Raw genomic sequence first — 25624 nt, 5'->3', positions numbered from 1 at the left:
TTTAGTTATTTAGACCAATGTTCTTTCCTCTACTGTACAGATATCCTACCTGAAATCTAATATTTCTGTTTATGAAGACTCATAAAAGAGTATGATTTCTGAAATCTTTTACCCTGGAGGGCAAAGGACATTCAAAAGACTTGACTTATTATTTCTTAATAAGTTTGTCATAAAAAAAAAGACTTGATAACATCACTAAGATATCAGTGGTATCAGTGGGATTACTTTTCTGAATATTCCTTCTTGCATCAGATACAATGAACAGTGGCTGTTGGAAAAAGTGTGAAGGAACAATCTCTCCCTTTTATAAGACAGAAGTGAATTTTAGTTTTACAAATTAAAGAAAACAAAACAAAAAACACTAAAAAGGAATAAGAGTTTTAAAACAAAGTAGCTCAAACTATTTGAGTAAGTCAGTTTTGTCTCAAGTATTGTTTCTTCCTTATCTTGATTATGGCTTTGTATCTATATATAATAAAAGAGGGATATTTCAGGCATCTTACATTCATAATAGTGATCTGTTCAGCTGTCATTTAAAGCCAATGGGGTTGGAGAACAAAAAACAACCAACTAACACATTTCAAAACATTTCTAGAAGCAGACACTGGAACAAAGACCTTTCTGCTTCGAGATGAAGGTGATAATCATTCCACTACAAGGCCATTAATTTTGCCCTCCTTACTACAGAATTCTCAAGCTTCAAAGGGAAGATCCCCATGTTGTTGCCGTAAAAGTCTGTAAAAAAGACTCCAAGCCAAGTTTTGTAGGAGATAAGATAATGGGCAGGCACTTTAATGAGCAACCCCGCTCATCCAAGAATACATCGACACGTGCGCATGCAAGCTCTAAGTTCTATAGCTTTTATAATATAACCTATCCAATCACTACTGTCCACATGTCCAGTTCTACCTCTGTCCCCTCCCAGTTCCCACCCCTGTTGAATTGGGGCTGGGGTCGTTGGGACCCTCTGTCTTCATCCACCTCCTCTTCTTCAGCACACAAAGGTTCTTTGGACGCTCTCCAGGGCTTTGGGTCACACTGCTCCATGTTTATGTTCTCTTCTGATATGCTTTTATCTGGTACCTTGAGAATAAGACTAAATAGCTGGCAGATCTTAGCTGCCTGTTCTGGAGCAGGGGTAGAGATAGAAGGACTTTATGCTACTAGCTGCTGAATATTAATTCACTAAAATCTACAGCATTACATCAACTGTGTTCTTAAAATCTACAAAATATGAAAATTGAAAAATTAAAAAAAACCCTTTCGGCATCATGTAAAGTCTCACTGTTACGAAATTAGCTTGGGAGATGTGGATTTTTAACTCCTATTGGGAATAGCAGTGAGCTTCAGCTGGTAGAGTAGATCATTGCACAATGGTTACTCTAAGAGACAAGCATTAACAGTATTATCCTCCTTCACCATTTTTAATGAGGGCATATGTTGGTACAGAAAAATGAAAGGTGAGCAATTCAGGTCTATATGGACCCTGTAAGACTGAAGCAGCTACCAGCTAAGAATAAGCAAGGCCATAGCTACTGTTGACTGGTAAAGGAGAAATCACTCCCCAAGAGTTCACACAGTACTTTCTCACAGGACACCAGAGATGTACCTGAAAACAGCCAGGATGAGTTCATCAAAACATTGGACTTGTGAGATATGGATTATAACCAATTGGAATTTGTAGTTTGATGGTGTGAGGTTCAATTTAGCCAATAGAACGTAGCCTTAACCCTATATAAACCGTGTGCAGTGTGTAATAAGGGTCTTTCACCATAAACCTTAAAGACTTGTTGAGTGAAGTCCTTTTCCTCCATGGAAAATTGTTTACTTTAGGTGTAAATCCCATCTGACTTGGGGCCTGGAAGGGTATGAGTACTAGTCCTCAGGACAGAATTTGAGGCTCTGATACACAATCTCTTCTTGTAAAAGAGCTTCCTGAAATACTGCTCTGATATTCCTTATTGTTCCCTTCAGTTTTACCTTTGATACTTAGCTTTCACAGCACCTAAGTCATAAACACTCAAATTCCCCTTGGATCCAGTTCTGAGTAGAGAATATCTACCAGAATACAAGGGCTCATAGTCCATTTCTGCTTTATGGAACGTGTTAAAATACAGGACAAAGAACTGACTTTGCTAAATGATACACACTGATTTTTATTTAAGGGAGTAATAAAGTTTGGGACAAACAAGATGTAAGTTTGTTTTCCACTGTAAACTCAAGCAAATATTTCCACACTCTCCCAAAGACCCATAAAACTATACAGTAGAACCAGTTTGGCAGTTAAATGCCTCCCTGACATCCGATCCCGCCAGATCTCGGAAGCTCAGCAGGGTCAGCCACGGATTAGTACTTGGATGGGAGACCTCCTGGGAAATGCCGGGTGCTGTAGGTTCTAGCCCTGAGGACTTCACTGGCACTGTCCAAGCTCGCTCGGCCGTGGCAGATGAACCTCAGGACTTAAACGGTGGGGCCAGTTCTGCGCATGCTGAGCCTCACCTAAAAATCCACTGTGCAGGCTGGAAGGGCACACCCACGTGGGGACAGCCCTTCCCAAATCTTCATTCGTGAAGTTTGGCCATACATACAAGAACCAGTTTAGGGTTGACATAGCACAATGTTATCACAGTGATAAAGAGTGGGGCTCACTCATATTATCAGCCTGATTATGGTATAAATGTCACCAGATTATAATTGACTGTGATCTCAAAAGGTACCGTAATGTGGGGGAGAACTGCCTTATGGGAGCAAAATCACAACTTCCCCCCCATCCTTCTCCTCAGCCTGTACCATTCTTAAAACAGAAAAGGAAACAGAGGAAAGAAAACATGTAAAATCTGATCCTGCAACCTTTATACAAGTTGCAAACTTCTCTAGCAGAAATATAAATCTGGTCAAAAGTCCGATTATACCTAATCTGAGTTATATACCTAATGGGAATTATTGAAAAACACCTGAAGGACAATGCAGTCATCGGTCACAGCCAGCACAGCTTCATGAGGGGAAAGTCCTGCTTGTCAAACTTCATTTCCTTTTAGGACAAGGTTTCCCACCTAGTTGATCAAGGGAAGCCAGTTGATGTAATCTTTTTGGATTTCAGTAAAGCTTTTGATACTGTCTCTCATAGGATCCTTGTGGACAAAATGTCCAGCCCACAGCTGGATAAACACATCATGCAGTGGGTGAGCAATTGGCTCATGGGTTGAGAAATTGGCTCGTGGGTTGAGCACAGAGGGTAATAATGAATGGGGTGACATCAGAGTGGTGACCTGTCACTACACGGGTTCCACAGGGCTCCATCTTAGGCCCTGTGCTCTTCAACATCTTCATAAACAACTTGGACCCAGGACTCGAAGGGATGCTAAGCAAGTTTGCTGATGATACTAAATTGGGAGGAACTGTTGACTTCCTTGAAGGCAATCATGCCCTGCAGAGACCTCAACAAATTAGAGGACTGGGCAATCACCAACCATATGAAGTTTAACAAGGGAAAGTGCCGGATTCTGCACCTGGGATGGGGCAAACCCAGATGTACGGACAGACTGGGGAATGAGAGGCTGGAAAGCAGTGCCATGGAAAGGGACCTGGGGGTCCTGGTCAACAGCAAGTTGGACCTGAGTCAGCAGTGCCCTGGCAGCCAGGAGGGCCAACCATGTCCAGGGGGGCATCAGGAACAGCATCGCCAGCCAGGCAAGGGAGGGCATTGTCCTGTCCTGCTCTACTCTGCACTGGGGCAGCCTCACCCCGAGTTCTGGGGGCAGCTTTGGGCACCATAACATAAGCTATTAGAGAGCATCCAAAGGAGGGCAATGAAGACAGAGAAGGGCCTTCAGGGGAAGCTATATAAGGAGCAGCTGAGGTTACTTGGCTCGTTCAGCCAGGAGAAGAGGAGATTGAGGGGAGACCTCATCACAGTCTACAACTTCCTTGTGAAGGGAAGAGGAGGGGTAGGCACTGATCTCTTCCCTCTGGTGACCAGTGACAGGACCCAAAGGAATGGCATGAAGCTGTGTCAGGGGAGGTTTAGGTTGGATATCAGGAAAAGGTTCTTCACCCAGAGGGTGGTTGAGCACTGAACAGGCTCCCCAGGGCAGTAGTCACAGCACCAAGCCTGCCAGAGTTCAAGAAGAATTTGGACAATGCTCTCAGGCACAGGGTGTGACTCTTGGGGATGATCCTGTGCAGGGCCAGGAGTTGAACTTTGACAATCCTTATGGGTTCCTTCCAACTCAGGATATTCTATGATTCTATGACTAATCTGCGCTAAAGACATCATGGAAAGGGATGTGCTTGTCAATTTGAATCTTATGGTTTTTCTACACAAGTTTTCATTTATTTATCCTCCCCCTCCAAAGACATATTTCTTAAAAAGCAGGTACTCTCTCTTACCCTGAGATGCCTTTCCATTTGAGCAGTATCTCTCAATTGCTTCTTTAACATTATGGCTACTTTTGAGAAGTTCATATAGTGCCTATAAAATAGAAGTCGTCTTTAGAAAGAATCAAAGTGTGCAAATATCCTATCTAAATTTCTGAAACAAGCCTTTCAATGAACATATCTAATACAAAAAAAAGAGGATTAATCTTTATACAGGATGAAAATTTTAAAACAACCAAAAGCAAAACCATCCAAATGTTAAGGCAAAGTTTAATTAAACAAACGTAAAACATTATATGCAATAATTAGAAAAGCTGAATTTGTCAACAGCATGTCAATTGGAAACATCAGAAATCACAACACTGCCAACATTCAAATACTCATAATTTTAAGCACATGCTTAAAATTACAAATAAGATCCTGACTCCAATAACATCTAAAAAACCCCCCAAAGAATATTGCTGCCTTTATAATACAAGACAGAGAAACAGAACACCTTAATTACAAAGCAATGTGTCACAAATAGAACAGGATATAAAATATACTTGTTCATTGTCCCGTGTATGTAGTCCTTCAGGAATTCTGCCAATCATATTTTCATTTCCTGCTCTTAAGGAGGTTTCAAAAAGGTATTCTTTAACTTTACTTTCTGAGATCACATCAGGTTTCCAAAGTAAATGGTCTTCATTTTCATAAGCTGTTAAAACAGAATTCATTAATAGCAGGTGTGACATTTTTAAAGCTAAGAACATGAATACAGAAGTAATCAGATCAAGCACAGTCATGCCACTTTTAAATTGCAGCTCACTTTTTCCTTAAAAAGCCTCAGTTAAGAGAGAGACTGCAGTGTGGTATGGTGAAGAGATTCAGGTTCCATGAGGATGAGATTAGGGACTGGCTTGAGACAATCTTTACAGAGGACTAGCTTGTTGACAGCTAGATGATTCAAGTCCAATTATGCATATGTATTCATCATCTTCATATAATAAAGCCTAGGAAAACCACACAGTTTTATTCAGTTGTTTACAACAAATAAGCTATAGTTTACAATAAAAGACTAGGGCAGTTACATGCCTCCCTGACACCCAATCCTGTCAGATCTCAGAAGCTGAGCAGGGTCAGTCCTGGTCAGTACTTGGATGGGAGACCTCCTGGCAGTACTGGGTGCTGTAGGTTCTAGTCCTGAAGACTTCCCTCTCACTGTCCAAGCTCGCTTGGCTGTGGCAAATGGACCTTAGGACTTAAACGGTGGGGCCAGTTCTGTACACGCTGTGCCTCACCTAAAAAATCCACTGTGCAGGCTGGAAGGGCACACACCCACGCGGGGAGAGCCCTTCCCAAAGCCGAGCCATACGTACAAACATACAGTAAAAGAGTGCACTTTAATATTTCAAATATTGCATATAAAATTAAAAAAAAAAAGAGCCAGCAGCTAACTGGTCATTTTCAACTAAAATTTGCTAATTTAACAGAATAGACAACATCTAGGTCTCAATGTGGTAATTTCTTTTTCCATTCACTAACTGAATGCTGTTAAAAACTTGTACATTCCATATTTTACAAGCAATCATGATGTATAGTCCTCCTTCATAGTATACTGAAATTGTGTATGCACCTCTTAAGTAGCTTATTTGAAATACATTGGAAATATTCAAGAGTTGGCCTGAACCTTTGTCTGTGCACACATTTAAATTCTAGATTAAACTATAAATCCTTTACTCTGATCAATAGATGTGCTTACACATAATGCTTTATGTACTCTCTTGGCAATACAAATTAGTGTTATTAAATTCAAACATATGGCAGTTACATTAGAAGAGATAAAGAAGATTCTCAAATCTCTCATAAAACTGCAGGAAACCATATTAAATTAAGGTGACTTAGGAACATGTTACAAGTGCAAGGTTTATAGAAGAGCAGAACTGCCTTCTAGCACAATTCCAGTAGCTGGGACTTCATAGCAGAAATATAAGCCCTTGTGTTTCATCACAAGGTCTTCAAGGAGCACAAAAGAGGCTTTTACAGAATCCTCCACCTATATAGCCAGGTCCAACCTCTCCAAGCATTGCTGAGCTCAGCTTCAATCTCCATTATCAACCAAGACAACCCAGCACTTCTTGCTGGAATATATTCTCAAGAGGAACTCCTCAGGCTCTCCCATCTGGGAGCTATCTCTTTACTCCTGGCTATGCCAGTGGACAATACTCTCACTGGTTCTATCTAGCACCAGCTCATTCCAGATAAAGTTGTCAGATTAACACCTTCCTGATCATCCCCTGGTTATTGGCCAAGGAGAAGTCAATATGTGTAAATAGTAAAATGACTATTCAGATAAAACTGGTTTTTACTCTTCCATTTATTACAACCAGTAAGCATCATGCTTGAATCTTAGAAAATAGGAAACTTCCATAAGTCTCTTAAGTATCACAAGAGATGTTCACTTGCTAATGCTTCCAGCCAGTGAGTTTCTAAAAATACCAAATAAAACTCTATTTAATAAAGTTGTTTCTTCTACTCTAGCACAATTTCAGTTTTTAACCTAAATTTACACATCAAAACCACCATACTTAAAACATCTTTTTTTTTAAAGACAAGATGTATCAGGATCCACACCTTCTACTCATGCTATGGCAAATTAAAATAGTTCATTTCTTTATTTTTCATATCCATTTTTTAACCCACACTGTCACGCTTGCCAAAAACACAAGCAAAGAAAAACAGTGAAGATCTTCAATGTAAACTAAGTTACATGTTCATAGCCCAGTTATGATACCCTGATGAAAATATTTCCTTCTTGACCCACCGTTTGCTATCTCCTAATATTACTAGATACTTCAGAATTAACACTGTAATCCACCCTCCTATGCCTTCTTGAGAATATCCTCTCAAAGTTGTAGAATCACACATTTGAGATAGAATTATGTGGTTGTGTTACTTCAGTTGACTAGGTTTATTTTCTTTGGTTGTTTTGGTTTCGGGGTTTTTTTAAGGTCCCTGAGACTTTAACTAAGCCATTGAGTCAAACAGAAGAACTTACCCTTTTCATTATCACTGCATCTGCCAAGACAAGGTGGAATTTCAGCCTGATACTGTGAACCAACCATTATTTCCTGAAGATGTAACAAAAATAATAAGAAAAAGGTATTAGCTTAATATTCTGTGCATGGATGCATTACAAATTCCATTAACAAGGGATTTTGCAGAGAATTTCTATTTTAGATATGTACTATAAATTTTGATGCATTTTTTAAGTGAAATTTTTCTTAACATTTTCTTAAGATATAGTTATTACCTTTCTCAAATCTTCAGATGAATTACCATTGTCTGCCTCTATGTCTTCACCATCTGATTCCTTATCTCCATCACACGTAGTGTTTGCTTCAGACAAAAATAAGTTGGTTTTACCTCAGAAGAATTTCCAGTTCAAACATAGAACTACAAGATATTCTTTACTTTTGAAAGGAGTCTTGCTTTTATTCCAAGAGACACTCTTCACGAGTCTGTTGATATACATTTCTATCAAACTAGCACAAAGCCGGAAAGCATTGGTACTTGCATATTGCAGAACTGAAACATTTACCATAACTGCATCTGAGACAATCTACTATATTTCTATTTCTAACAGTCAAAAGGAAAATAGATCATTTTTCTTCATTGATTTTCTTCAATAAAGGCTTATACCTTAGAGAAAAGGTATGAGAAAAACAGAACACTTCCAGGGCTATGACTTAGCTATGGATTAATCACAAAGAAGGTAAAATTGAAGGCAAGTCTTTATTACCTACTGAAGCCTTTCATCTGAAGTTTTAATTGGCATTCAAAACATTCCTTTAAACAAGGCTGCCTCAGCAAGGACTAAAGATACAGTCAATATACAGAAAACAGAATAAGCAAAAGACAACAAAATACTGCTTATTACTCTTTAATATTTTTTTCTTAGGAAGAAATACAGCAGAGCACTCCAAGTAATTCAAATACAGTACTCCACAGACTAACTCATATTTTAGAATTTGGAACTCTCTGGTTCTAGGTTCTGAAGTAGTTCTATTTTTTATTTTATCCCCATCAGAATGGAATCTATAGTTCTGATAAGATAAAAGCTATTTCATATTCTCAATTTTCAGTAATAACATGCTCATAAATAGGATTTCAATTTTGGCTTCATCACAACTAAATAGAATCATCAACATCAAAGAATATTCAAGACTATGGACTGAGGCTCCTCTTCTGTAGTGATTACTACAATCATCAGTCTATCTCTTTTTGCTGACAGAAGTAGCAGGCAAGAAGCTAATACAAATGCATGAAACAACAATATGTCTGGATAATAATATGCAATTATTTTTTCCAATTAATCCAAATTTAACACATAGGCTATTTTATTAGACATGTTTATCTTAAAATTGAATGTTATCATAGCAAAATGGACAAAGATCAGAAAAAAAAAAGATGAAACTGTCAACAGCACAGAAAACTGACATTTACCTCCCTGAAATGGTGGACATTTGATTTTAAAATGCCCAACCAAAAGTTCTAACAGAGAAAAAACAACATTGTGATAGAAAAAACACAACAGCTGAAAGCAAAGATGACCGTTTCTTAATCCTGAGTAAGATGAAGGGGCTAATAATTCTTTCCACAAAGCTGCCACTTTCAGTGTCATATTCATTAACAGTTCACAAGCAATGTTTAAGTGCTGGCAAGGTTGGGATTTGCTTAACTAAAAAAGGGCATTATAATTTTTAAGGGGTTTGTATCTCTCAATACAAATGCCTTACATTATACAATTAGCAGTACGCAAAGGGCTACAATTGCTGATGACTGAGACAGCACATGCCCTTTACCATCCCCTTTCTCTAGAAGGATGAAATCCCCCAGAAACAGCTCAAGATACTTGCCAAATTAAAACTGTAATCAAATCCTCCACATTGTCTATTGCAGATCATTTGTTCACTGGTGTACTAGAGTTGGAGCAATGAGGAATATCTTGTCAAGGCTGGATAATTGAACCACTAGTTCTTGGATCTTTCCCATAATAGTTCCATGGGCAGTGAAATTTTGGTGGTCATGGGTTCATAGGCCCCATCCCATTATAAAAACACCTTGGCTCATGAAGTCCTATAGAAAACTGTTGAATGTGTGAAGGGAAATAATCACAAAGAAACCACATCCCAGTTCAACATCCACAGACTGAATAGAAGAGTCACTGGCTTAAAAGCAGCAGCAAAAATTTTAGTAGAGAAACACTAATTTAAAAGAACAGGTTACATATTCATGTCATTCACTAACATAGAGAAAATTACAAAAAGTGTTCCTTGACACACTAACTATTAATTCTGAAGAGCTACTGTATTTTTAGAAAAATTGTACTTGTGCTTTGAGCACCATACTAAATATAGGTCTTTTAGGTAATCAATAATACCAACCAAAGACAATATTCATGTGCAACCTCCTGCAAAGCACTGTTTCTCAATCCCACTCTGCAATTTTGATATTTTAAACCAGGAAGCTATATAGAACGCTAAGACTTTTTGAGTACTATTATAAAATTAGGTTTCCTACATCTTAATGGCCGAGGAAAGAAGTCAGTAGCCTCATGTGAAGTAACTGATGGTGTCAAGTCATCAGCAGAGGACTGTGTTTCTTCATCATCACCTGACAAAAGGTCTTTAGCTATCTCCTCCTGTTTCATTAAAATAAAAAAAAAACAAAACTTCAGACTGACTATCAAGTATAGACTGGTGAACATTTAGATTCAGCATATTGTAAGCCTCATTAATTAAAATGAACTGTTTTACCATAAGTAATTTTATCAGACTCTTCGCTCTTAATTAAAAAGCTAGTCCTCTCCTAATTCTCAAAACAAATATAATCATTCATTTCAGAGTTAAACACAATGGTTTATCTCTTCCTTTTCTTCTATTAAAATAAATGTACAAGTAGTAATGTATCAAATCTCAGATGTTCCTCCAACTGCTTCCAATGAAAAATGTGAGTGGAAATATTTAAAATTCTGTCATTCTTTGCATCACAGATATCCCTTAAATTCAGGGGAGTGGGTATGGGTGAACAAACAAAAACCCAAAACAAAAGCCAGGCACTTGCATAGACTTTTCCTGAGAAGAATTAAGAGATAATAGACAATACATAACAGAGCAAGAGGAGGGGGGGGGCAAGCAAGAGCGAGCAAAGGGGAGGGCAAAAGAAAGGGAGAGGGAGCAAGAACACACTTCCTCCACTACCAGACATGCTTGAACCCCTCTGTATAGACTAGAGAGGCAAAGAACTATATTAGACAACAAGCCGTATACATTTCTGTAGCCTCAACACAATTGTGACTCCTAATGAGAATTAAATGTGCAGAGCCATAATTATACTCTACTTTCGGTGGAGTTTATAATTTCATCATACTTATGGAAAGCAAAAAAAAAATTAAAAAAATAGACATGTACTTACTACCACAGATTTTATAATACAAACTACTAGCTGCATATGCCTTATAGTCAAAAATCAGATTACTCTCAGAATTCAAAGTTAGCCTGCAAATCAGAAACATGAAACTTCAGGTTTTGTATGTTCAACAATGCAATACATATAGTAATTGCACATAAAACAATCTCTCTAACTCCCTAAAGTTGAGACCTTTACAAATTATGTGTATTTGAAAGAAACATTCCAAAGCATTTAGTAGTGCACTTTTCAAGCTATCCACAAAGGTTTGATACATGATATATTTGTTCAAAGCCAGAATTATTATTTCTGGACATTGCATACATTAAAATAAAATATAGAACTTTTCAGAAAAATATTTCTCTTCTTAAAAAAAAAGAAAAAAGGGAAATCTATTTAAAGTTCTCTGAATTAGTTTTAGAAGAACCATTACCTTATTAATTTCTCAATTGTAGTAATATAATGCCACTAAAGTTGCTACATGTGTGTGATAATTATAATTAGATTCAGAATCTAAATATCCTTGAAAAAGAATTAATTCAGAGTACAATCACAGAATCATTTAGGTTGGAAAAGACCTTTAGGTCATCGAGTCTAACCATAAACCTCACACTGCCAAATCCACCACTAGTAGAGTAACTCTTAGTTGTATATTGAAATTGACAAGGATATGTATTTTGTAACATCAAGAGATAGTGAAATTAAGATCACATGGATTTCTACTTTTAAACCATAATACAGGGGAAAACAGTTTTGACTTACTTTATCTAGAGTCATATCTGGAAGCTCATCTGCAAGTTCACTTGGAGAGCTATCCACACTGGAACCAGCCATAACTGGAATTGCGGGTTCATAGCCATAAAATGCCAGTAAATCTTCCAATGGCATGTTTCCTTCCTAATACAAGAAGAATTACAAAAATTTCAACATATTGCCAAATACTTTTAGACAGTTCAGGCCTAAAAGGATAAGACATATTTTGGAAAACAAAAGTAAAAAACAAACAAGAAAAACTTAATTGAAAGCGGGAATCTTGATTAAAGATCTAAAATATTTTCAGGCATGAGACTGAAATAATTCATAAGCATGTCTCTTGGCATATAATGAAGTCCCATTAAACTATTGAAGAAAATCATTTAGTGTATGAAACTAAAGAGCAATTATTAAAAATTTGCTCTTTATCTGATTCATACTGTAGAACATGACTTACCATATTTCAAGACAGAAGATATACTAGGAACACTAACAATCCCCTTACAAGAAAGAAATGTAGAAAAACTGGAAAACTTTAGTCCCATATAGTTACAGTTGCAAGCATGCAAAACACCACAAAAGTAAACCAATGTAACAATTTTTTATCCCTCCTTTCCATCTTCTGCACAATATATTTTATAATGACTGTAGAGGTATCGCAGTTTAACCCCAACTGGCAACTAAACACCACACAGATGCTTACTCACTCCTCCCCAGTGGGATGGAGGTGAGAATTGAAATGGCAAAAGTGAGAAAGAAACTCATGGGCTGAAATAAAAGACAGTTTAATAATTAAAAAGAAATAATTTTTTTAAATGCAAGGAAAATAGGAGAAAAAAAGACCACAAGAAAACAAAACAAAACATGAAAGAGGAATATAAAGCCCAAGAAAGACAAATTATGCAATTGAAAACAATTGCTCACTACCAACCAACCAATGCTCAGCCAGTCCCCAAGCAGCAGCCCCCCTGCCAACATTCTCTTCTGCCATATGCTGAGCATGATGTCATATGGTCTGGAATATCCCTTTGGTCAGTTGGGGTCAGCTGTCCCAGCTGTGTTCCCTCCCAACTTCTAGTGCACCCCCAGCCTACTCACTGGTGCAGCAATGCGAGAAGAAAAGGCCCTGACTGTGTAAGCCCTGCTCAGCAGTAAGGAAAACATCAGTATGTAATCAATGCTGTTTTCAGCACAAATCCAAACATATCCCTATACAAGCTACTGTGAAGAAATTATCCCTGCCAAAACCAGTACATTCTCCAACCCTTATTCCATACCATTTATATCATGTTCAGGTCCCACTCTATTGCAATATATCCTAATTAACCACTCCTTCCCCCTGTTAAATGTCTGTAAATTTTCCATAAATATCTATAAAATATCCATAAATACCTATAAAATGTTCATTGAATTAACTTAGTCCATGACTGTAACGGAGGGAGACGGGTTTGTGACCTGCTGAGACGACTTCACAGAAGTTACTGCAACAGGCCACTTTATTCATCCACTCACAAAACTTATACACTTCAAAAGCTGAATTCCTCCGCAGCTCCGCCACCTTGGCACTGATAATTGGTTAACAATGCTGTTTGCATGAGAATGCCTGCTCTAATTGGCCGATTACACACATCTGTTGAGAGGGTGGCAGGAGCTGCTGACCTCATTAACTAGTCCTTGAAGCTACAACACGCTAAGTACAGAAACAAGTTCAATACACAACTCACACTTTAGATCTAAGAGCATATGAAATCCCAACACATGACTTTGGGCTCCATCTGTTCTGGTGGTCACTCCGGACAGGAGAGGTGGTGTGTTTCATGGAGTCACTGGGCACTAAAGCCAGTTCAGGTCAGGCCACTACTGCACTGCATCTGCTGCTTGGGAGGTTTGTCCTCGAGGTTCAGGTGGTTCCTGTTATAATTATTCCTATAACATGCAACTCAAATAATGAGTTACAACAATTAAAAGGTATATCCATTATATTCCTCAACCCTGTTCCCTTTGGATTAGACTTTAAGTTTTAACATTGCAATGAATCTCTCTCCTCTTGCCTCTAGCTTGGCTAGCAGCAAGAGGTACCTGCTATAATACCTTTGATATGTGAGTCACAGCAGTGGTGACATACAGCATCATGTAGCACTGCCATCATACAACTCAAATGACGGATTATTTTCACCCAGGATTAAATCACCTTGAGGTACACATTGGACTCCCCCATTCTTCTGCATTACATAAGTGCACCCAGGTTCTGGAGCAAAAACAATCCCACAAATAGGCTTACCCTTTCCTGAGGAAGGAATAACCCAGACTGTTTTTTTCCAGACAGTTCCTTATATGTACTATGGGGATCTTATCTCCTTCCACAGGGCACAGGGGTTTTGACTGGGCAGGGCCAGGTCGACTGGCAGATCCTCTACTGCTAACTAGCCAAGTGACTACTGTTAAATGTGTATCCTAATGCTTGAATGTCCTAGCATTCATTGCTCTCAGTGCAGCTTTTAACAATCCATTGTATCATTTGATTTTCCTGGAGGCTGGTGCATGACAGGGGATGCCAGTCAATGCCATGCTCCTTGGCCCAGGTATCTCTGAGGCTATTTCAGAAGTCCTGTTGTCTGATTCAATTCTTTCAGGGTTGCAGTATTGCCATAAAACTTGATTTTCAAGGCCCAAGATAGAATTCTGGCCAGTGGCATGGGTCATGGTATGTTTCCAAGCATCCTGTAGTAACTTCCACCATTGTAAGCACATGGTGTTTGCCATGGCAGGCTCATAGTAGTGTGATATATAAGCAATCTGCCAGGCTTCCCCATACTGATATTTCAGCCATTGTCTTCTATACCAAAAAGGCTTTATACTCTTGGCTTGTTTGATTATGGCACACATTTAACATTCATGAATAACCTATGCAGTGGCATAAAGTCAACCCCTGAATCATGAGCCCATTTGTATGCTGCGTTCCTTCCTAAATGTCCTCATGTGTCATGGGTTCATTGTGTTATAAATAAGTCACCCTTCTGTTCCCAGTTCAGATCCACCTGAGCCACTTCAGTTCTAGCAGCCTGGTCCACCTGCTTATTGTTTCAATGTTCTTCAGTGGCCTTACTCTTGGGTACATGAACATCTATGTGACGTACCTTCACAACCAGGTTCTCTACCAGGGCAGCAATATGTTGCCACAATGCAGCAGCCCAGATAGGTTTACCCCTGCGCTACCAGTTATTCTGCTTCTATTGTAGCAACCACCCCCACAGGGTATTTGCCACCATCCAGGAGTCAGTTTAAAGTACTGGCCATTTTTCTTGTTCAGCAATATTTTTAGTCAGCTGGATGGGTTTCACCTCTGCAAACTGACTCGATTCACCTTCTCCTTCAGCAGTTTCCACAACTTGTTGTGTAGGACTCCATATGGCAGCTTTCCAAATTCGATGTTTTCCCACAATACAACAGGACCCATCTGTAAACAGGGCATATTGCTTTTCATTTTCTGGTAGTTTATTATACAGTGGGGGCTTGAGCACAAGTCACCTTCTCTGGCAACACTATGAAGTTTCAACCAGTTCACAATCATTTTCAGAACTCCTGGGCGGTCAGGATTTCCCATTCAAACCCATTGGGTGATCAGTGCAACCCACTTACTCCATGCAGCATCAGTTGCATGATGTGTAGAGGGGACCCTCCCTTTGAACATCCAGCCGAGCACTGACAGTTGGGGTGCCAAAAGGAGCTGTGTTTCAGTACCAACTACTTCTGAAGCAGTTTTAACTCCTTCATATACTGCTAATATTTCTTTTTCAGGCTGCCTCTTCTGATTTGCTCTCCTGTTCCCTCTTAGGAGAAAATTCTTTATCTCTTACTAAACAAGTTGACTTCTGCTTCCATTATTTCTGCCTCTTTGAAATAGCCAGGGCATCTTCCCCTCCCCCCCACCCCATTCTATCACTTCATCAGGATTCCACACTTTTTCAGGAATGAAGTTCCAGACCACTGGAGGTACAAACCTTTCTAAATACCTGCCCATATTCTCCCACGTGCCTTGCCACCCATAACCACACTGCCACAGGTCCTGGGTCATATTCCTAAATAGCTTGTTAACCTTAGAAAAAGCTAAAACAATATTCCTAAGATATACAAATAGAAGTATTTAGACTACTCAAGGATGTTCAAGATACCAAAGTGTTATTGTAACAAGGGAGAAAACATGACAAAAGAAGTTGGTGAAGGTGCCATTCTGTATTACCTCCACAAAAAATCTCTCAGAAGTAGTATAATTGTTAATTGTCTCCATGAGATGGTGCCCGAAGTATAGCAATGGCTTCAGTACAGAGCCCAAATACCAGATTAAGCTCAAGGCCAGTGTTTTAATAATAATAAATCTCCCAGGCAAAACACCACTAAGCACTAGAGAGCACAGTAAACTGCAAAAGCCAATACCAATCTTTAACATGTACAGCAAAAAAAATAGAGGATGGCACAGATCAGATAAGTTAATATCAAGAGCAGATAAATCAATATTGTGACCAGCAACTGTTAACAGATATAAATTCCTCCTAATATGTTATGGTCAAATCTGTTATCTCAAATCCTTTGTGCCCCACATTGGGCACCAAAAAGGACTGTTGTGGCTTAATCCCAGATGGCAACTAAACACCATACAGTCACTCCCTCCCTCCCTCTCCCCTCATGGGATGGGGGGAAGAGAATTGGATAAGTGAAAAGAAACTTGTGGGTTCAAATAGAGACAGTTTAATATTTAAAAGGACATAATATTTTTTTTAAATTGTAAGGAAAAGAAAAAAAAAAGAAGGGGGAAGTAAAGCCCAAGATAAACAAGTGATCCAAATGAAAACAATTGCTCACCACTAACCAACCGACGCCCAGCCAGTCTCTGAGCAGCAGAGCAGTGTGAGAAGCAGAAAAGGCCTTGACTCTGTGTAAGCCCTGCTCAGCAATAACTAAAACATCTGTGTGTTATCAACACTGTTTTCAGCACAAATCCAAAGCATAGCCCCATACTAGCTACTAGGAAGAAAATTAAATCTACCCCAGCCAAGACCAGTACAGAAAGTAATAGGTGAAAAAATAGCTATTGGTACAGAAGCAAAAATCAAGAGAAAGGCTTGGTTTATAACTTGTTTTTTCCAACAGCTTTTGATCAAATTATTTTACTAAATATCATCACACTTGAATCCTAACATAACTAATAAAACAAACTGTAGAGATTTTTTTTAGTTACCTGATTCAAGTAATTGAATAATTAGAAATATTTTCCAATAATTTATACCTTTAAAAGTTACATTACCTTAAAAAATTTCCTGTTGAAATTGTACACTGATTAAATTACTTGTTTTCTTTAATCAATTAAGGTCTTAGTCCTGCAAAGGCTTTTCACAATGGGTAAATGTAAATTCATGTCCAAGTCTTTCCAGGATTGGGACATAAAGTACTAAAGCGTTTAAGATGAGTGTCTCTCAGTTCTTTTTCTTTCTTTTATAGAAGCAATAAGATCATTTTATGGAGTAACAACTCCATTTTAACCACCAGACTTGGCAAGCTGCTTCGGTATTATAATAGCAAGTTCATAATCAGCAGAAATATAATTGCAAAAGGTAGCAAGGCAAAACCAAACCAAACCAAAAAACCACGAGTTTAGAAAATTTGTTTTTAAATGGACTACAAAAGCACAGCCTCCTATTTAATACTAAAAAATTACACTTTCCTGGAACTCTGTTGATCAAAATCTGCAGTTATGCTGGGTGGTGTAAGTGGGTCACTGAATGGTAATGCAAACAGCATCAGTTTGTGGATATTCAGCATTCAGCGGGCATTTAAAATGGGTGATGCAATGACACAGGCAAACAAGAGGTATAAACAGAAAAAAACATGTAATTAGAGTGTAACAAGGAATAGGAAAAGCCAAGGAGCACACTGGTCATTTTGCACACCCAGAAAATGCTAAATTGATGAAACTGAGATGTATAACTACAATTTATGTAGCAAATGAATGTGAAAAATGTGTAAAACAGGACTGTTTCCAGATTGGAAAACCAAAATCTGACCAATAGAATGAAACACAGCTAGTTGTCACTCAACATACAATTTAAACTTATTTCCAACTTATAAAACTTAAAAGTGATAAATGATATTAGATGATAGGACTCTAAAACCTGCTTCAGTAATTTCTCTTCCAAAGTGAAAGGATTATTAAATGAAAAAGAAGAATCTGAACTTAACATAGCGCTTATAATTTTGAGAATCTAAAGTTAGCCTTTTTGTGAGGATGCACTGCTATATCCTAACCAAACACAATTTTTTAATATTTTTAAAAAAAACAAACATTGAAGGTATTTTGCAGGAAACTGCATTATACAATACAAACTAAAGAACAGGTTGAGCGATCTTTTCACTAAAAAGCTACAACATATATGGACATTTAGAAGAGAGCAAGTCACTCTTACCTTTTCTAAATCTTCAATTTCAGAGCCGAAATTTTTGTTTATTTCCATAATTTCCTCCTCTTCTTCAAGAGTTCGCTCATCATCATAATCATGTACCAGCATTTCAGCAGAAGGGTCAAAGTCATGATCCTCAGACGATAAAGAGCCAACTATCAAAAAAACCCTAATTTGAGTAATTTTTTTTCCTATACCAACATATGAAATTACATCACAAAAAAAAAATAAAGTTTTTACATACAGGGTCAGAACTCTCAATAGAATAAATGAAACAAATTCTTAACTACCTGACAAATTCAACTATTTTAGCTGGCCTTCCTTTTTTGTATTTGTAAGTAATAGGTGCAGTTTTCTCCGTTGCAGTATAGAGTACTTGGGAAAAGTATCTAAACTACTGAAACAAAGTTTCAGAAACTACAATCTCAAATTAATATTTTACTGAATAAAAGACTGTTTTAAAGATCCTTGAAATCATCATTAAAGTATAACATCCATGTCACAAGACTTCAGATGCTGCAAGACACTGATTTATAGACTAAGATTCTATTTATATGATTTATATGGTAACTAGCATAGCTTTTCACTGATAAACAGCTAACTTAGGTTGCAAAGAAGTTTCCTAATAGCAAAATAAGCAGCGAGACTCACTTCAGATTACTCACATATGAGATCTTTTAACAAAACTAATTCTTAGCAATTGATCAAAAAAGGAAGAACAAACATAGCAGACTTTCAAGAAATATAGAGGGAAATATACCAGAAATTACAAAACACTTCTAATGGATCACAAGTCATTGTGACAGCTCTGTGGTCCAACAGACACTTTTTCATTACCCAAAAGTATACTCATAAGTCATCAAAAAATACTGTTATTTTAAGTGCATTTGTTAAAAAGGTTATCATTAGATTCAACAAGTTTTAAAAATGCAAAGATTCTGCATGGCAATATCTGTGTTCTACAATGGAAATTACTGAAATGCAAGGTTGTTTTGTTCTTCAGTATTCACTTTCTTAAGGCTTTCGTGATAGAGAAAAGAAACCTCTCGTTTCCCCTTCTAGTTCTTACATACTAGTATTCAGCCAATGCAGAGAGCAAGTACACAGAAACAAACGCATTGCCCAAATATTTTTCATGAATAGCTCTGCTGATGTTAAATACGCTTCCTTGTGTAAATATTCCAAAGAACCTTAACAGCAGTTAAATCCTTAACAATTACATATCATTATGATTTTAAACGTTTTCTGATATTATCAAAAAATCAAAACTTTACACAATCCTGCAGTTATCAGCAACAGGAGAAGGGATCTCTCTCCAGGCTACATGGCTTTACTGAGATGCTGACTTAAAAGTGCTACAAAACTTTATTTTCGTTTTGGGCTCCGAGCAACCAATTACTAACTGTGACCAGAAGTATGGGAAGAATTCCACAGAGCACATCTCCTTCTCTTAAACATCAGGCAAGCGGTTAGTTACATGAACATGAAACGCTAGGAAAGCTACAAGGCAACAGGAGGTAAGTTTGGGAAGGAGCACGAAGGAGACAGAGCCGTGGGGGCAGCAGACTAGGTACTGGGGCAGAAGGTGGGCGAAGACAAACCTGGGCTCGAACTCCCAAAGGAAGCCTGGGGGGAGAGGAAAGAGCGAGGTGAGACATGGGCTCCCTCCAACCCAGCAGCAGGTAGGGGTCTCCATTTCACGCCCCCTCCACCCCCGGGGCTGGTCCCTTCCCCTGCCAGGCCCCGCCATCGCGTTCACCCTCTCCCACCCCTCCTTCTCTCACTTGCTCCCTGCCTGCCGCTCTCCTTTCTTCTTCATCCCTTGGCAAAAGCTCCCCAGGAGCCGCGCCTGACCCAGTGCTCCCACTGCTTCCAACCCCGGCGAGACATGACAGGGGCAGACAGCGGCAGAGGGAGCCGGACCAGCTGCCTCTTCCCCGCTGCCGACCCGGGGCTCGCTCCTCCTCTCTCTCGCCGAGCGTTTCTCCATCGCCCACGCTGCGGCGGCGCCGCCACTGGCCCGTCCCCCGCCCCCCGTGGCTCGGTGCGGCGACCGCACGCCCGGCCGCGGCTTGACGACCGCCCGCGGGCAGCAAACTCGGGATCCGCGCTGCGCAGCATCCGCCGTGCGGCCTAGTCGCGTAGGCTCCCAGTGCCCAGGCGTTGCCGGCCGCTTCGCCGGCCACCCCGCGCCGCCGAGCCGTCCCAGAAGCGCCTTAAGGGGATGGTGAGGCGGGCGCAGGGGGGCTACTAGCAGCAGGACCCCACAGGGAACCAACCGAATTCCGACGCCCTAGCCCGCTTTCCCCGCTCACCTCCGCCATATTGGGACGATCGAGCTGAGCAACAGCGTTGCGCCGAATGCCCGGATGAGGCCGCTAAGCCAATAGCAGCTGCCGAGTTCTAGCCAGAGACGGCCAAGGAGGGAAGAAGCAGAAAGATCGGCAGGACTGAGCTGGGGTGGAGGAGGTAGTGTCGGGACCCCGCCTCCAGCGGCGCCTCAGCTTCCCGCCCCGGCTGGCGAAGGTGCTCTGCCTGCCCCGGCCCTTCTCCTCTCCTGGTGAACAGGAGTCGCTGGGGCCCTGAGGCCGGCTGGAGCCCAGGTTAACTCGGACGTCCCCTGGTTTCGGCGCCACACCGCGCCTGTCTGGATCAGCTTGTCTGTGACTACTGCGGCTTGCAGTCCTGTGCTGGGGCCGGGAATAGTGTGCAAAAACGTTACCCTGTGGCCAAGTAATACCCAGTTTTGTGACCTGATCTTCACTCCGTATTGAGCCCCTTCCTAGGTGCTAGTGTGAGAAATGCTCACATTTACCAATTAAATTTAGAGGGGACAAAGTCGTTGAAGCAAAACTAAACTTTTATTTAACAAATTTAGCTGAATCGGGTGTGTCCCTCTGTTTTGCAGAAAGAAGACTCTCTATCCAGCGAGGTTACAGAGGTACATTTATTCCAGGCCTGGGTGCAGGGGGGAAGCTCCTCCAAAAACATGCACACCTGGTCGAGTTAACAACTGGTTTATATGCAAGTAAGTTATACATATTTATTATTTCTTCATGCATAAACATTATTTTCTTAGAGAGGGCAGGGTTTTTATAATGAGTTTCAAGAACTGATTTCCATTTTCTCCGCCCTGTGCAACTCCTTCTTGCGCCTGCGCTTTTCCTCTTGGTAATTTGGGGCAGGGGTTTCTGGTGGTCTTTGGGGATGAAGTCAGTACTCTTCTTCTCGTGAACTTTTTACCTTTTGCTCAAAACTGCTTTAAACAGGACTTGTTGGCAACTGTAGCTGGTCTAATTGGCGAATTTCTCTACTTATCTTGTTCTTTTGACATGTTTTCTGATTTATCTTCGTTTCACAGGGTGTCCTGGCTGTTTTAATTGGTCCAAGAGGCTCTGGGGCCTCTTGGTATGGCATCTTCAAGGACAGGTCTGTACCTTGTGAGTTTTGCTGTATGTTATACAGTGAATTTTATACTACTAAGCAAATTCTATGATAGTTATGCTTATTAATTGATAATGTTATTAATTGATATAAGTAAAATAAACATAAGTCCCCCCAATCGCCTCTGGCCTAGGAGACAGACACAGAACAAAAAGAAAGAGAACTTTTTATATCCTCTCCCGGGCGAAAAGGTCCCTGGCCCCATTCCTAGTGGCTAGGACTTGGGGTTCACAGTCTGGCCCAGTTTGCCTACATGCCCAAGACCCCCATCCCCCCTCCAAAGGCATGAAAAACAGTTGGAAACTCAACTAACCCCCTCCCACAATTCTCTTCTTTATCAATACAGTTCCTTTGGCTTCAACAAAACTCTAATTCTGTTTCTAACAAATTCACCCCTTCTTTTTATGTTCCTTTTTTGCTGAAGCTTTAATGCAGTTCTGTCCAACATGGATTAGCTTTTTGCTCACTGGTCTTGGGTGTCAGAGTTCATCTTATGCAGATGAGCTGTATTTCTTTCTTTTTTCTTCTCTCCTTCGAGTTGTCCTTTTGGGTTCTCTCTGTTTGGTTAGTGGCTACAAACTTTGGAACTAAATAAAACTGGGGAAGACAACAATTTAACAATATAAAAGAAGATCACAGCATGGGGGGGGTTGTCTACAAGGGTTATTGTCATCAGTATATAAACGAAGGCCTAAATAGAAGTATTTGCTTATCTTCTGGCTGTTTTGACATTGCTCTTTCAAAGCTAACTAAACTATTCTTGCTCTGTGGACACTGTCATACAAGCACTACGTTAAGTTGTAGCTTTGCCCCAGGGGACAATTCCCTCATAAGGGGCAGGAAGACAGGTTACACTTTGAGAACTAACACTAGTCTTCCTGCGTACCTCTGATGCAGCCAGGAATGGTATGGCAGACACTCTTGGATCATTGACACAGCTCTATGACTCAAGCAGCACTGTACACTCTGCCCTGGCCATGTCTCTCCATGGAATGCTGCCTTTGTCACCAGTCCCCTGCACAGGATTTTCTAGTGTCTAAAGGAGTGCTTTCTATTCAACAAGCAACTTACTACAAACATCAAGGCGAACAATCTAAACAAAACTTTAAAACAAAGTGTAGCTCCAGAGAGATGGGGAAGGGCACTAAGGTTGGCACCCAACCCAGTGTTAGAAACAGAATTAGGGTTTTGCTGAAGCTAAAGGAACTGTAAGAGAATAGTTAGGGGGTAATTTAGTTTCCAACGGGTTTTCCCGCCTTTGGAGGGGGGTGGGGGGTCTTGGACAGGCAGGCGAACCGGGCTAGGCTGTGAGTCCCCAATTCCCAGCCAATAGGAAGAGGGGGCAGGGACCTTTCGGCCGGGGAAAGGGTATAAAAAGTTCTGTTTCTTTTTGTTCTGGGTCTGTCTCCTAGGCCAGGGGGACACACCCGATTCAGCTGAATTTGTTAAATAAAAGTTTAGTTTTGCTTTTACGAGTTTGTCCCCTCTAAATTTTATTGGTAAAATGTGAGCATTTCTCACACTAGGAAGGCCAGCACAGGGTGACAGAGAGAGAATGGGGAAGCACATTGGGAAAGGGTCTGAGAGCCAGCAGGGTGACAATGATGGGTTCCCTAGTCAGTGATGGCAGGAGTCCAGGAAAGCTTCCCTGCTGGCCACAAGCACTCCTTGAGCTTGAAATCTACCAGGCAGTGGGATAAAGAGCTGGTTTTTTGATTGGAAAAACTCTTCTCCTCCCTCTGCAGGCAGCAGGGAGCTGCTCAACTGCGCATGACCCTTCAGCCAGGCTTGTTTTTAAAAGCCCACCTGGGTCAGAGCCCTCTAAAATCAGCACCTGCAGGGCAGAGCCTCAGCAGACACAGACCTGGACGTGGAAGGGGCTCTGGGTCACATCCACACTCCCTTCCTGCCTGGCACTCAGGAACAACCTCACCCCCTAGGGCCTATCTTGCCCCACCCAGGGCTCAAACAGGCTCTCAGACCCCCAGCACTGCCTTCCTCACATCAAATCCAGCCCTGCAAAGCTGTACCCCAGGTGTGCTCTCCAAAGGACATCAAGGAGCTAAACTATTCCTTAATCACCACCTAGGGGAAAGAGCCAGTGTCCTAGTTTGCTGCAGCTGAGCTGAGCCAGAGGATGGGCATCTTCCAGTCCCTTCACCTCCTCTTTTCATCTCTGGTGGCCCCTCTTAAGCTCAGGTGCTGCTCTCACAGAGGCTTCCAAACCCCACACTCAGCCTTCTGCCCCAGAAACACGTCCCTGCTGCTGCCTGGGAGACACAAAAACCAGGGATCAAATTGTGAGAAAAATTCTCTATTAATTTTTTACAATGATAACAGAGTTCGTGAAACAAAAAATAGACAGTCAGAAAGGTTTACTCACAAACACATGTTTGGGTGCATTAGCTAAAATCCAATCCCCAAAGCACACCCAAAAATTCAATTTTCCCCCTCTTAAAGGCTACCAAATCCCACCCCGTCCACGTCACCAAAAGGGTGTACCCTCGCCTCTGATTGGTTATGTTATGTCAAGAGGTGGAGTTTAGATTAAAATGGAAGCCTCTATGGCTGCCACGTGGTGGGGGGATTTACTTTATTTACATTTATTTCACAATACCTTGTTCCCATTCGCATGTTTCCCTGGTACCTGCCCAGACATGTACAGGAACCTTACAACTTCACGGTACGCCTACAGATTACTAAATAAAAAGAGAAAAACCTTTAAAAATGCATGCATTTCCCTGTTTTTGTTAGTAACTTTTGATTAATTCTCCTGCTTGGGAAAAAAACCCGTTTATTTATTTCTCACAAAAGGAAAACAAGAGGCTTGTGACAGATTTAGCTATTCAGAGCACAGGGAGAAGCAGGGAAGTGCTATTTTCTCTGTCACAAGCTAAAAGGGACCGAGCAGTTGATTCCCAATGCTGCACCAGGCGCCTGAAGGGGTGCAGACTGCCATGAGCCATTCTCAAGCCAGCCCATTGACTTTCCTGTCTTTCCAGGCTCACCAGCACGACATGGGGAGTTGGCCCTGCCACAGAGCATTCCTCAGCAGTGTCCCACCTCATCACCTTCCTGCCACTGCCAAGGAGGGAGTCAGTAAGTGCTGGGGCACCCTTTCCCCCGGGAAGAACCCCACACCTCCACTTTGGAACGTATGTTACTGGAGAAACATGCAACAGGGAAAACAACTCCTAACTGGAGACTCAGGGAATCTGAGGAAGCATCTGGTGAGATATGCCAAGAGGATGAAACACAGAAGGAAAGGGTTCCTCTCTCTCAACCCCCTGGGCACGCTGCCCAGTAGCTAACACACTGTGCTTTCATCCCAAGGTTCCCTCTGATCAGGATCTTGGCTTTCTGAGCAGCCCCAGGCCCAGCACCTTCCATCTCATGCTCCCCATACAGGAGGGAAAGGACCGTATGGAGCAGACACCAGCATGTTGGAATTGTTGTAGAGTTTATAGATAAAACACGGCTGGGCCAGGCCCAAGGGGCTCGAGGTTATTGCTGCTGTGTGGGATGGGTCAGAACTGAGGTACAACATATAGGTAGGGGTTAGTGTATCTCACTTTCAAACAGGATTTGAAACAAAGGCAAAATAATATGGCTTAAAATTTAACTATATTGTTGCTAGCTTTTGAATTTGCTGGGACTTTGCAAAATGTAATGTAATGTAACTGTTTGCAAGTGGGGCCAGCCCAAGCAGTGGACAATTAAGATAAAAAGAGAACTAGAGCTAACTTGAATATGTGCAACCAAGATAAGAGGACTTGCTTGAATGGAGAAGCAGCTCAAAGCACATCAGAAGTGCTTTCTAACACAGAGGGGCGGGGGGAAGCAGAACCTGGACATAAGGGGGGGTGAAGAACAGTAAACAACATAAGACATAAACAACAGAATGTATAATTCCATGACGCAAATCTACAGAGTGCCTGTAACAGATAATATTTAGAGCTAATTGCTTAAAAGGGCTGAATTTTGTATACCCGGTGGACACGTACTGGGGGCATGGGTCTCCGGCATGGCCTTGGCCATGGCCAGGCTATAATAAAATTGTGCTTTACTATCAATATCTGGAATTTCTTTAAATCAGATTGGCTTGTATTTTACTGCAGTTTTGTTTAGACTACCAGCTACTACTGCAA

General features: G+C 40.8%; 1 protein-coding gene and 1 long non-coding RNA gene across 4 annotated transcripts in view; one reads left to right on the top strand and one right to left on the bottom strand.

Annotated features, from left to right (window-relative positions):
* LOC139685187 (mesoderm induction early response protein 3-like) overlaps nt 1-20394 on the bottom strand; it is a 27422-nt gene extending 7028 nt beyond the window's left edge. For both annotated transcript variants that reach the window (XM_071581820.1, XM_071581821.1), the window contains exons 1-9: nt 20348-20394; nt 19634-19658; nt 18039-18187; nt 11590-11724; nt 9940-10060; nt 7670-7755; nt 7415-7487; nt 4923-5074; nt 4390-4471 (exon numbers count right to left, since the gene is read on the bottom strand). In XM_071581820.1, the coding sequence (XP_071437921.1) occupies nt 4390-4471; nt 4923-5074; nt 7415-7487; nt 7670-7755; nt 9940-10060; nt 11590-11724; nt 18039-18187; nt 19634-19658; nt 20348-20356 (832 nt within the window). In that variant the 5' untranslated portion in view covers nt 20357-20394. The remainder of the gene's footprint in view (nt 1-4389; nt 4472-4922; nt 5075-7414; nt 7488-7669; nt 7756-9939; nt 10061-11589; nt 11725-18038; nt 18188-19633; nt 19659-20347) is intronic.
* Nucleotides 20318-25624, top strand: LOC139685188 (uncharacterized). 2 transcript variants are annotated; one of them, XR_011700052.1, is made up of 5 exons: nt 20318-20501; nt 20941-21060; nt 21394-21461; nt 24479-24706; nt 24810-25624. It is a non-coding gene; the product is annotated as an uncharacterized lncRNA (long non-coding RNA). The 2 variants fall into 2 exon arrangements; XR_011700053.1 differs by lacking the exon at nt 20318-20501 and adding an exon at nt 20567-20765.

The sequence above is a fragment of the Pithys albifrons genome, unplaced genomic scaffold (genome assembly GCF_047495875.1).
Source record: "Pithys albifrons albifrons isolate INPA30051 unplaced genomic scaffold, PitAlb_v1 scaffold_43, whole genome shotgun sequence".
Lineage (NCBI taxonomy): Eukaryota > Metazoa > Chordata > Aves > Passeriformes > Thamnophilidae > Pithys > Pithys albifrons.
The sequence above is the reverse complement of the archived record's forward strand: the minus strand, read 5'-3'. Positions and strand labels throughout refer to the sequence as shown.